Source organism: Aptenodytes forsteri, unplaced genomic scaffold (assembly GCF_000699145.1).
Source record: "Aptenodytes forsteri isolate BGI_AS27 unplaced genomic scaffold, ASM69914v1 Scaffold49, whole genome shotgun sequence".
NCBI lineage: Eukaryota > Metazoa > Chordata > Aves > Sphenisciformes > Spheniscidae > Aptenodytes > Aptenodytes forsteri.
This window is the reverse complement of record NW_008795125.1, coordinates 4,398,443-4,411,075: the sequence shown is the minus strand read 5'-3', so window position 1 is coordinate 4,411,075 and position 12,633 is coordinate 4,398,443. Positions and strand designations below refer to the sequence as shown.

General features: G+C 44.7%; 1 protein-coding gene across 1 annotated transcript in view; it reads left to right on the top strand.

Annotated features, from left to right (window-relative positions):
* The window catches only part of SNTB1 (syntrophin beta 1), a 75,912-nt gene that overhangs the window by 60,145 nt on the left and 3,134 nt on the right, over window positions 1–12,633 (top strand). Inside the window, exons 7-8 of the mRNA XM_009277256.2 lie at window positions 3,066–3,205; window positions 10,534–10,730. Of these exons, the coding sequence (XP_009275531.1) occupies window positions 3,066–3,205; window positions 10,534–10,730 (337 nt within the window). The remainder of the gene's footprint in view (window positions 1–3,065; window positions 3,206–10,533; window positions 10,731–12,633) is intronic.

Sequence of the window (12,633 nt, the reverse complement as noted above, 5' to 3'; positions counted from 1 at the left end):
TTGAACAAATCCTTCACTTGGCTGCCCGTAAGCAGCATGGTTTTTGCTTTTGTTTTGTAATTTGCTATTATACTGATGCTTTGTATGACACTTGCTTGATCTGGATTAATTTCCCATGCTGATTTGTTCTGAATGTGCCCTGTAGGCTAATGGTATATTTGCAGCCTCTCTTCTTCCCTTGTAAAATTTGCTATTACCATTTATGGGACAGCGTGTTCTCTTTGACACTTTCCAGAAATGCCAAATGCCTGTCAACAGCACGGCATCATCTGTTAAAGCCTAATCCAGACCACAGCAAAATCAGGGAACAGTAATGCAATTCAAGGTTTTTAAGGAAAGGCAATCTCTTTTATTAGATCAGCTGTTACAGTTGGAAAAAAACAGACAAGCTTTCAGGCACACAAATCCTTCTTCAGGTCTGAAATAGCAGCAGTATTGCTTACAGCAGCATTCCTTAGCGGTGAGACAGCTATGGTCCCAGTAAGGTTTAAAAAATGTGATTAAAAGTGTGTGTATTGCATGGCCCGTCGTACTGGGGAGGGCTTCCTAGCAGGACACAGGCAAACATTGTTCTCCTCTCTCCCTTTCCCAGTATACACCCTACAAACAGGGCATACAATCTACAAGGAGAGGTAGTAGAAGGTCACTTATACTTGAGAAAAGGTCTTCAATGCCTTATGACCGAGCCACGTCTTCTCCATAGTCACCCTGCTATTGGGAAGGACTGTGGCAAAGCTGTAGGCTTTGCTGTGCAGGTGGTAACCGCAGGACCCATGCTGGAAATTCTGGTTCTTGGTGTTTACAGCTGTCCAGCAAATAGTTGTGGGACCAGCTGGCAAAACGAATTTTATTCCCTTTATTGTGGTTGCTTTACAGGGAACAGTGTTTCCCAAAGTTTCTGGAGTCTCAGTTGACTGACCAGCTACCTAATAACAAAACTTGTGATTGAAAATGCTACAGAGGCAGGATGGTTCTGCAGAAAAGCTGTGAGCAGCTTCCCGTAGTCTTTGGATTGCTTGTGGTCACAGAATAGAAAAATAAGAAGTAACAGCCCAGTACGCTGCCTGCTTACTCCTCCAGATTGTGGATCTGAACATCCTGCTGCTTCATCCTATGATGGACTTCATATTTATCTTCCTTTTTCTTTTCTGGAAAGTAGGTACTAAAATATTTTAATTAAAGAACACAGGCAGGTGCTCAAAAATTAAATGTTGACGTTAACTGTAACATTTATTTCTATATTCCCATGCTAGGAACTGGGGTGTTAGCTGTAGTTAATAACTGTGGTATTAAGAAGGTGAGGATGCTTTTTGCTCATGTGAATATTTCCATGGTACATAGGCTGCGAGAGCTCTGGATTTTGCATTCTTTCTGGAGTGTATTAATAGGTGTGTTAATTATGTGGCTTCTCTATTCAGCCCTATTTGAAAATGAAAGGTTGCATTTCAAGAAACTGTAACCACAAGAAAATTGTATAAAGTATTGACACTTCTGAAGAAATTAAGAGGATGAACCTTTTATGAGTTTAAGTTGATTAACACAGAGACGTGAACAACCAATGAGCAAGTAATGCTGTAAACAGGAATATAATTATTGGAACAGCTTAATTCAGAAGGAAGAATACCTCTTAAAAACGATGTAAGCCAAAAATCTTTGGTTTAAGTTGAAGATCTGCTTTGGGCATTGGTGTTCTGGTGCAAAGCTATCTTACAACTGTCTTGAAAGTCCTTAAAAGTTCAGAAATTTGTGGGACTCTTTCTTCATATAAAATACAAGTGTTTCAAATGCAGTTCTCAATCTGAATCCATCACTTAAGGCACATCGTACTTAAGGATCTGAATCACCATTCCTGGCTGTGCCACTCTCAGCCTGGCCAACCTTTGATCGATCCCTTTTATATGTTTCTCCACCCAGTCATGTGCCCAGTGACACACACCCATGGCAAGTAGGCTGGCATCAACCACAGAACACCATAGACAACTGCTTCTCTTTCCTGGAGAAGGTTTTAATGGAGGAGTCATGTAGACAACCTGATTGTCTAGTGAATCTCAGAATTTGTTTCATTCCCTTTAGTACCCCACCAAGAAGTTTGGGTTTGAAAGCATGGCTGTGAGTGTACTACATAATGTGGTTTCTCTTTCTTTTTCTTTATGTGCACCAAAAGGAAAATGATGAATTTGTTTGTGAAAGCCAAGAGCTTCATTCTGACTTGAAACTAAGACCCTTTCATATTCCCATATATTTTAAGACACTTCCATGCTGCCAGCGTAGAATAAGTAAAAATCAGGATCCATACTTGATCCCCATAATGGTGATTGTGTAGCCATGTGGACGACCACATGCCTAACCTGCAAAATATAATTCCACATTCTGCAGCCAGTAAAGAGCTCTGATGCCCAAGTTTTTAGACATCTTCTACAGATGGGTTTGAAATATAGATGCAGATCCATCACTGAGTCAAGCCCATGTTTAGGTTGGATCTCTTTACAGATTGGCACTTGTAAAACTGTTGGGAAGGAAGAAGGGTATCGAGGAAGGAGGAGCAATGAAAATGTGAACCGCTGAGGAAAAAAGCATCTGCTCCCAAACCACTATTTTCTACTACCTGACACTCTTCTTTAATAGTGATGATGCTGCAGCTTTTTTCAGTCATGAAAATAGAAACAGCAGCAACAGTGGCCAGCACTCAGGTTAATTTGCCAGCTACACATGAATGGTGCACATTATAAATATACATTTAAGGTCCTTTCATGCATACCACAGCTAAATAACAGCCAGCTCTGTCTCAGTGTTCTTCCACTACTGTATTTATGGAGAAGCCTGTAGTAAGGGAAGGCTGCAAAAAGAGCTGGAAATGGCATCTGAGAGCAGCAGATGTCATTGCACTTTACTCCATTTCTGCTGCAGCTGGTTATAAATTCAGGTGGGAGATGTCAAAAAGCCAAAGAAGTAAAATTCCCTTTTGTTCATTATCTCACCCAGGACTCAGCATGTTCATATCGTCAGGCTTTCCACAATGGTAGCTTTGTCTCTTGTTGTTTCACTGAGACTTTGCTCTTTTTCAGGTGCCAGGAGACAATGAGAAGCACTGGAAGCCAGTGTTAGTGGTCTTGACGGAGAAAGACCTCTTAATATATGAGAGCATGCCACGGATGAAGGAAGCTTGGTTCAGCCCTCTGCATACCTACCCCCTGCTAGCCACCAGGTACTTGTGCTTTTTTATTACAACCGCTTCAAGAGGGGTGGGAATGGCTGAGTCAGCAGAGAACAGGTATAGCTGGTGCCTGGCTATAGATCGCACTTGAAATGTCGTGGTTTGGGAAACAGATTCTTCTTCAATGGGCCGATGTGCTCAGTTTAACTCCTCACTTCTCTGTTTCAAGTTCTGGCAGAGGCTGATGGCCAGAAGCACACCAGAAGGATTATGGATGCGGCCGTTTGGCCCTGATCCAGAGGTAGGAGTGCTGAAAAAGCCCAGAGCTCAATCTCCTGAGATTTCTATCTCAGTGTACAGACCTGAGGGCCTGGCAGAAGCACTCAGATTTCCATTGAAAAATTGCTGCCCTGAGTTGGACATGCTGCTGTGGCAGTTCTGCGCCACCAGTGTGGGGCTTTTGGGGGCTCGCACATGTGATGGAGACACTTAATTTCAGCACGGGTTGTGTTCCTGCTCTAGAAAATGAATTCCTGGCTTTTTTAGCTTAAAATGGTGAGCTTGGAAGACACATTCTTGAATCTAGGTTGGAAATCTGCATTATTTCAAAGGTATCCATCAACACTAATTCAGACAGACCTTTCCCATGGTTGTCTTTATGCAGTAGAAACTGTCTGTTCTTCTTGATGTGAATCTTAATCACATTTCTCTGCCAGTATGGTCAAAGGGCTTGAGAAAGAGCTGCTCTTCCATTGTTTTGGCCTTGCTACAGGCCTCTATTATACCATTTTCAATGAGCATTCAGAAGGGCTGGTAGCACATGGCCGAAAGCAGTGTGTCTCTTACTGCACTCTCATTAGTTAATTTTTGTTCTTCGTCTCTTAGTTCTCTCCCCAAATGAACTGAGGCTTTGCTGCTAAATCATTATATTAAAAAAAAAAAAATTGAACTCGGTGAATTACACTGATGGTTGTTTTGTCCTAGTCTACCTACCCATGATGGAGCTTTCAGACTTCCTGGGAAGCTGGCTTCTGACTCACCCTTTGTTATCATAACATGAGGCAAGAGCCCCATGCTTTGCAGCTTGCAGCCTGCCGCACGTCATGGTGGTGAATGTTGACAATTCCAGGTGGCAATTCCTGATGAAAACTGGGTAAGGTGTTGGAGCCGGAGGCTGCGTCCAGGTGTGTCACTAAGGCCTTAGAGTTTATGAAGCAAGAGCACCCCAGCAGAAGGTGATGCGTCTCCTCCCCAGTGCTTCAGGATGTCATTTATGTCATTAGTACATGGACCGAAGTCCTCCTCCTCACAGTGCCTGGAGATCCTGCAGCATGCCCTGTCCCGTCCTGCCCACATCGTCACATGGAAAGACAGCCCTTTGGTGGGCATCGCCAGCCCCCATCAGCAGCAACCACTGATTTATCGGATCAACAATCTAAGTCCTCATCTTGGAGGGCCTGTTAATTACTTTTTCTCAGGAGTTCAGATTTGATAGCAGACTGGCTTGCCTTCAGTGAGGGTAGTCATCTCCTTGTCCGATGGGATTCCTGTGTGAGTGGAGGAGCATCGGCCTTCAGGCTGGAGGGGAATGAGAAGTTGCTTGACACAGGTGTCAGGCTGCTGAAGGGTCTTTAGAGACTGGGAGAATGGTCTGTAAGAAAGACGGGATGTGGTTCAGAAAGGACAAGTACAAAGTTCAGTGCTGGGAAATAATCAGCTGTGCTGGTTTGGGGTGGAGAACAACTGACAAAGTAGTTACTCTGCCAGGAAGCATTGCGGCAGTGTGGCAAAATTGCTTAAATTGACAGTGTTATGTTGTTGAGAAAACAAAGACAATCATCTTGGGTTATAGCAGAAGAGGTGCATGTTGGGCAGATGTAGTAATCTAACCTAACTACAGAGCATGATACACCACCTTCATGTGAGGCATTGCACTTCCAAAAAGATGCCAGTTAACTGTGGAAGGTCTAGAAGAAAGCAATGCAAATGTAGAAAACACTATCAGTAGGGGAATACTTAAGAAACCTTAGTTGTTAAGTCTAGAGAAGTCCACGGAAAACATGTCAATAGCTTTCAAGTATGAAGATGAGACACAAGGACGACAGGAGAGCATGTTCTCCAGGTCCCTGCTGGATACAACAGGACATAGTTGGCTGCATTTGTGGCGGGGGGGAAGTCAGGGAAGGTCCTGGGAAAAACTTGCTGTGCAGATGAGGTACTGGATTAGGTTCTCTAGGAAAGGTGTACGATCCTCATCACTGGGGACTTTGAAGGACAGGTGACACTGTAACCCTCAGGAGTGTGTCGGCACAGTTAGCCCTGCTCTGGGAAGGGAGATGCACCGGGTGACCTCCTGAGAACCATTCCAGCCCCATCTCTGTGATTTCTTACTAGTATCGCTGTGAATTTAACACTCAGGTAAAAAGACAGAAGATATACCAAACTTGACATTCAGAATGGAGTCGCAATCTGATAAATACATATAAATACATGAATCCCCAAGGTGAGCAGATGACGTAAATTGACAGATTCCCTAAATCATTACACCTACTGTTTTGGATGATTTTGATTAAAACCCTGCAGGATTCTGCTTTTATGATCTGTCACACTGAGTACAGTTATACCAAAAAAATACACAGGGTTTGCTGTTGGTATTGACTGCTGTGTTCATGCTCAGTCAGTGATTACCCTCCTCGTGATGGGTTGTTTAATCCCCTCTGTGCATTGATCAGTGCAATTTAGAACTTTTCACCTGGAAAGTTTGCAGACCACATGTTGTAATCTTGGCTGCTCCCATCTTTCGGATTTTTATGAGTCCTTGGGAAAAATTTTTGCTTAGCTAATGCATATTTGAAAAGCTGCTGAAACTGGAAAACTTCACTGCCAGATACAGTACAGAGTCATGCTTAATCTACCCAAGACAAAATGAGCAGAGAAAATTGGAAAGTGGTAGAAGGATTACAATCCTCCTCCAGTATTTTAACAGCAGAATTTCAACATGCCCTTTCTGTTTGTTAATAAGCCTTCAACCTATGGATGCTATTAAGACCTAAAAATATTTTCCAGTCAGTCTTTCCCAGCTCTGTGCAGAAAATAAGTAATAGCTCAAATAAAACTGTGATCAGGAGATTCAAGGTGTTCCTTTAAATCTCTGCACCGGGAGGCACAGCAGCTGGCTCATAGCCCTGACTCCAAGGACCTTTGTGTCATAATCTCTGTTTCAGTGTTTCCTTATGCCTGAATAATAGTGCCTCCCTCTAGCATGGGAATGGGGTTTAAGTAATTACATCTTAAATGTTTGCAATCAAATTGCGTTATCTATCGTAGCCAGATATGACATGAAAAAAAAAAAAAAAGAAAGCAGCCCATGTTGGATTCTGATTAAAGATCAGGTAAGTAGCTTTTGTGTCAAGCTGAGATCTGTAACCAGAAAGTATTAAAGCAGTTTGATAGTTAATGCCATGGAAAGTTGGGAAAGGAGTTTGGGCACCGATTAGTCATCTGTGCAAGCAGAGATGGGGGCAGGCAGGGAGCATTGGGGTCCCTGAGCACCCCAGGGACGGTGTATGAAGTGGCGTGCAAGCGGTGCCAGTTGTCCGCTCGTCTTCCCAGGGCAGTGAGGGTGGTTGTGGCTCCCTCCATGCAGAGCTCGGATGAATGAGGGCCTGTGCCTAGGTTTCCAAAGAGTACAGCCATTCCAGAGCAGGTTTCAAATGCTAAGTCAGGGCTAAGGAGTGGCTTCAGCATAAGAAAGGTCAGATGATAGTGGCTTTCTACTGGGCAGAGCTGCGTGACTGTTGATGCACTTGTATTACAGCCTCTTCTGAGATAAATCTGAAATGAGCAGCTGAACACTTGCTTTGAATGTCAGTGCTGGTTTCGCTGTCCTTTCTGAAGAGGCCATTAGATTTTGCTGTTGCAGTAAATGGTTGAAACTCTTTTCATAGCATTAGAATGAGAAGCAGGTCCCAGTGAGTCTCACCCAGCACCAGCACTTCACATTGGACCGTAGTCATCTTGCTATCACACATTTGCAAAGAATAATGCTAAAAAGGTCCCCAAAACAGAGAGAGACAAGGGAGAAATTAGAGAAGATTAGAAGCGTCTCCCTGGCTCCCTGGAGCATGCCAAGAGTTGCAGTTTACAGCCACTGCCTGCTATCTACGCGCTGTGCAAACAGACTTCATCGTGACCAACCTTCTCCTGCCCTCTTGCGGCTCTGGCTGCTCCAGGGAAGCATGTTCGGGCTCCTGCGTGCTCACAGACATCTCAGAAACCTCCACGGAGCCCTGTAACCTTCAGGGACTGTGGTTGAATATTACCAAACCTGGCCCTGGAGTGCCTTTTCAGCTCTGGGGTGCAGCATGTACCACACACACAACCTCCGCTGAGGTCGAGTGACGGGAGGTGGGGCAAGGGGAAGTCTTCTGTGAAGTTTCTAAGACTATTTTTTGCCTTTTAAGGTATTTTTGTGGTCTTTAGGATAAAATATCTTTTATGTAAATGAGACAGCTCACGTGAATGAAACTTTATGAAAGCTTGGGAATCCTTTGACCTGTACCCAAATACATCAGTACTGACAGCTGATAGATAAATACTATCAAATGTTCCCCTGCATATTTGTCTAGTTCATGTTTAACTGCATGATTTGCCAAAGCACAATCTGGAGTTGTATGATAGAAATGGATTTTTAAATAGTAAGACTGAATTTTTAATAATGAGGGGATAATGCAAATGAGAAGGCAGGCAAGAAACAATGTTCATGTTGGATGTGTCCACATACTTTAATTTGTAAAGTACATCTTCATTCTATCCATATGCTGAAAAACCTACAATGCCAGTGCTATGGATAAAGCATGAAGATGTAGGGGAGCGGAGGGGGTGGATTTGAAAGGAAATAAAACATTGGAACCATCTGTCTGTCACATATCCAGTATCACAAGTATTAGAAAACAATTTTTAGCACAGCTGATGAGCACTGTATAAAAGAGAAGGGGTGACCCAGGGAGAAACTGGGATAGTTTTATTTTTAATGACAAAGTTGATGTGATTTTCCAGACTGCTTTCCCGCAGTTGTCTGTCCCTGCCCCCCCGGTAGCAAAAGGCAGCGTGAGAGCGGCAGCCCTGCCTGCACCTCAGTGACTGGACGGGGCCAGGCAGCAGCAGAAGTCACTGGAGATTTCAGTTCCCAATCTCCTGCCTTAATTATCAAGATGGAGCTTCTAAGAGTTTGCACCTCCTCATGCCAAATCAAAGTGAATAAAAGTTTTTGGGCTGTTCGTTTGCCATTGACTCCTCGACTGCAAAATCTGCCTGAGGTGCAGTTAGAATCATAGAATCATAAAATCATTTAGGTTGGAAAAGACCTTTAAGACCATCAGGTCCAACCGTTAACCTAACACTGCCAAGTCCACCACTAAACCAAGTCCCTAAGTGCCACATCTACACGTCTTTTACATACTTCCAGATATGGTTCCCCGGGCAGCCTGTTCCAATGCTTGACAACCCTTTCGGTGAAGAAATTTTTCCTAATATCCAATCTAAACCTCCCCTGGCACCACCAACCTCCTTTCAGGGAGTTGTAGAGAGCGATGAGGTCTCCCCTCAGCCTCCTTTTCTCCAGGCTAAACAACCCCAGTTCCCTCAGCCGCTCCTCAGAAGACTTGTTCTCCAGACCCTTCACCAGCTTCGTTGCTCTTCTCTGGCCATGCTCCAGCACCGCAATGTCTTGTAGTGAGGGGCCCGAAACTGAACACAGTATTCGAGGTGCGGCCTCACCAGTGCCGAGTACAGGGGGACAATCACTTCCCTACTCCTGCTGGCCACACTAGTTCTGATACAAAAGGCTCCGAGTATCAAAGCTTAGCGGGGCGTTAACACAGCCCTTCTGGAGGCAAAAAAAGCATTTGGAGAGGGTGGTGGTGCCTCTCTGGAAGAGGCTTTCCTGCCCAGACACAGGGCAGGGCAGCTTTGCCCCGGATACTCTGCCCCTTGCCTCCTGGGACTTCCTGGGACCATGAAATCAAGGCGGATGCTCAAAATCCAAAGGAAGTTACCACGAACCTGAGCATGAACAAATCTTGCAAACCTTCTAGTGGGGTATGAAAGAGGGACGCCTCTGATCAGCACAATGCACATCCCAAATGTCAGCACAGACTGCCAGAGAACTGGGGAAAATTTCAGATGCCCTATGGTTAGTGTTTCAATAACTGAAAAGCTAAAGTTGTGCTTTTTCTTTCCTTTCTGCTTTTTTTTCCTATTAAAACATCTCTGTTTGATGGCATACTTCTACAGTGTCAGCTAACAGGCAACTATTCTTCCAGATGCAAAACAGTAATTTGAGGGTGAATTAGCATTCAGTAGATGATTAGTATAATCTAATGTTTTATGCTTCAGCAGAAGTATTCTACTACCATGCTACATATTTACTTTTTAGTCTCATATGAAGTATATTGTTTGCCTATAGAAAGGAAAACAAGACAGAAATAAGCTTTTCAGAAGAATTTCCGTGGTTTCATTTTGTGACTCCCTCAGAGGGTTAGTGCCTGGGCCTCAAAGAATGATGAACTCCTCTGGATTATTATTTTCATCTGAATCAGTGTCATGTCCCTGCGCGAATTCTGTATTCACTGTCCACACTTCTGCAGGGAAAAAAACCAAAAGGACAATCTTAAAGAAGAATTAAATATTATGAGGTGTTGATTTTCTCCCTCAAAAATATTCCCTGCAATTACTGTTTGCCCAGATGAACAAACCCCTCCTGGTCATGGGAGATCAGCTGTTGATGCCAGGCAAAAAAATGTTAATAGCAGCAAAATGTGAGAGAATTTCAGATTACAAATAGCTGCAGCATTTTGCGTTTTGCAGGTTCCTTATGGTAAAAGTATGCACAAGACAGTACTTAGGCACCTGCATATTTTACAGAACTTCTTACTTTATCTGACAGCATTTATCGTTGAATTTGTCTGTGGATATTTAAGCTTTATGGCAACTGCAGCCTGACAGTGAAAGCCAGATTCAGCTGCCTCATCTGAGCAAGCACTTGTATCTGTGCACCACAGACCAGTTGGTGATTCCTCTTGGTTCCTCATCCAAAGGGGTGTTTTCTACAATTCGTTAGGAATTTAGGGCCCTCTGGGACATCTCCATTATCACCTGCATGTCTGGCTGCTTCAGTATTCACTGCTTTGGACCTTCACGCTTCTGCATGTCACTAGGAGTCACTTTAGGCTCAAATACAGAGGAGATGCGAGTTCTTGTGCTCCCACCCACGTGCATTTAGGAACATACAGAGCAGAGCTGTGCTCAGGTGGGGATTTTGGTGCAGTGCGCTGTGTCAGCATTATAATTCCCTGATGCATTTTCAAATCCAATTGCAGGTTGGTCCATTCTGGCCCAGGAAAAGGCTCACCGCAGTCGGGGATGGATTTGTCTTTCGCAACCCGTACCGGTACAAGGCAAGGGATTGAAACCCATGTGTTCAGGACGGAGACTAGCCGAGACCTCTCACTGTGGACGAGGAGCGTAGTGCAGGGCTGCCACAATTCTGCGGAGCTCATCACGGAAATCACCACATGTGAGTAACACCTGCGGCACCGCGTCTCCCCACCTCCTCGTGACACTCGTGGGTAGTTCAAGCTCCTTCTGCTAGAGGTGATTCATTTAAAAAAATGCGCATATTCAGGGTTCTATGTGTTTAAAATATTGTCTCCTTGGTTTCTGAGCCAGTCCCAGCTGGTGTGGTACCTGTAGTCAGTGACACAGTCACTATAATTCTGACTTTTGGTCTTGGTTTTGGCATGTTGTTTCAGACACAAGTCTGTAGTCAGCCATATAGGGCTGCGTGTCACAGAGGAGTGATCATCAGAGGTTTGTCCAGAAACCCACAGAAAAGAACATTTTTCTGAGATTCAGGAGACTCCTGAGAGCCTGGCAGGAGTTTCTTCTGCAGAGGGAGGAGGCAGAGGAGTACCGGCACATTCACAAGCGTGAATTGGTCATTTATTCACCCAGCTCTGCACACTTGAGAAGAATAAAAAAATACAAACCAGTCCAATAGCCACATTTTGATGGCTAGTCATTTCCCTCCCTGAACATCAGGGTGTCACTTCTCAGCACTTCTGTACATACAAAATTGACTGGAATAAAAGTACTCAGCTGCAGATGCTCTGGAGTGATGCCCTGTTCGGCCAGGTAGCTGCTAGGCTGGGGTGGCTCTGGAGCTTTGAGGCTGTGCTTTTCTCTTGAGTGCCCCCAGGATTTGGGAGTCCTTCCCCCACTAGCTCTCCAGTTGACAGGGCTGTAAAAGTTGAACATTATCTGTGCTCGTTGCCTAAAAATGTGAGAGCAAGAGCCAAAGCACAAATCCGCTCCACAACAAAGGGCAGCTCTGATTTCGTGAAGCCATCAGGTACAGCCATGTGCTGCTAAGCACAGGGACACCCGTAGGCTGCCAGCCCCTGTGCCTCGCGGGGAGCTCAGGCTGCTTTGCGAGGGCCTCTGACGTGGAAACCAACCAGAGTGTTCAGTGGGAAGCACCTCGAGGGCTTGTCCATCTCCTCAGCCCAGTGACATGGATGCCTTTCTTTCCAAAAGCAGGAGGAGGAGCCCTTTCTTTTATCGCGGTGCTTTTATCCCAGTGTCAAGGACCCTTCTTGGCAGAATTGTTCACAGGAAAGTGGTGGAAAAGAGAATTTGAGATGTGAACACCTAAACTCTTCATTTTTTAATTTGGATCATGGACTATGTTTCTGAGCTGAGGGGAAGATGCAGACTTTCTGCTGCAGTAGCTATTATATACAATTATCTGGGCCCTTTTTCAATTACCACGACACTAAGGAGGACTCAGGTGTGTCTTCATCTTTGTCAAAATACTTTAGGGAAACCCTTTACGGCTTCTAATTTTCTTGTGTGTTGTGTGCCACTTTTATTGATTTTGGCTATGTCTGTCAGATGTAAGAAGAAGAGTAGCTGTGACTTTGTCGAGGTTTGGAAGGAGGAAATGCCAGCCTGAGACTTCTTAAACTTCAGTAGATTGTTTTTGTGTCAGCATGTAGATGTGTGCTGCAACGTGAAGAACGCAACAAATAACTGCAAGGACTGACATCAGTACTGCTGAGCGCAATTTTAGTCTGTGTGTTTACACCATAACTAACAGTCCTGGTTCTGGCTGGGATAGAGTTGATTTCCTTCCTAGTAGCCGGTACAGTGCTGTGGTTTGGATTTAGTATGAGAACAATGTGATAACACACCGATGTTTCAGTTGTTGCTGAGCAGTGCTTACACTAGTCAAGGACTTTTCAGCTGCTCATGCCCTGCCAGTGAGAAGCTGAGAAGGGGGCACAGCCAGGACAGCTGACCCAAACTGGCCAAAGGGGTATTCCATGCCATACGATGTCATGCTCAGTACATAAACTGGGGGGAAGCTGGCCGGGGGGGCCGCTGCTCGGGGACTGGCTGGGGATCTGTCAGCAGGCGGG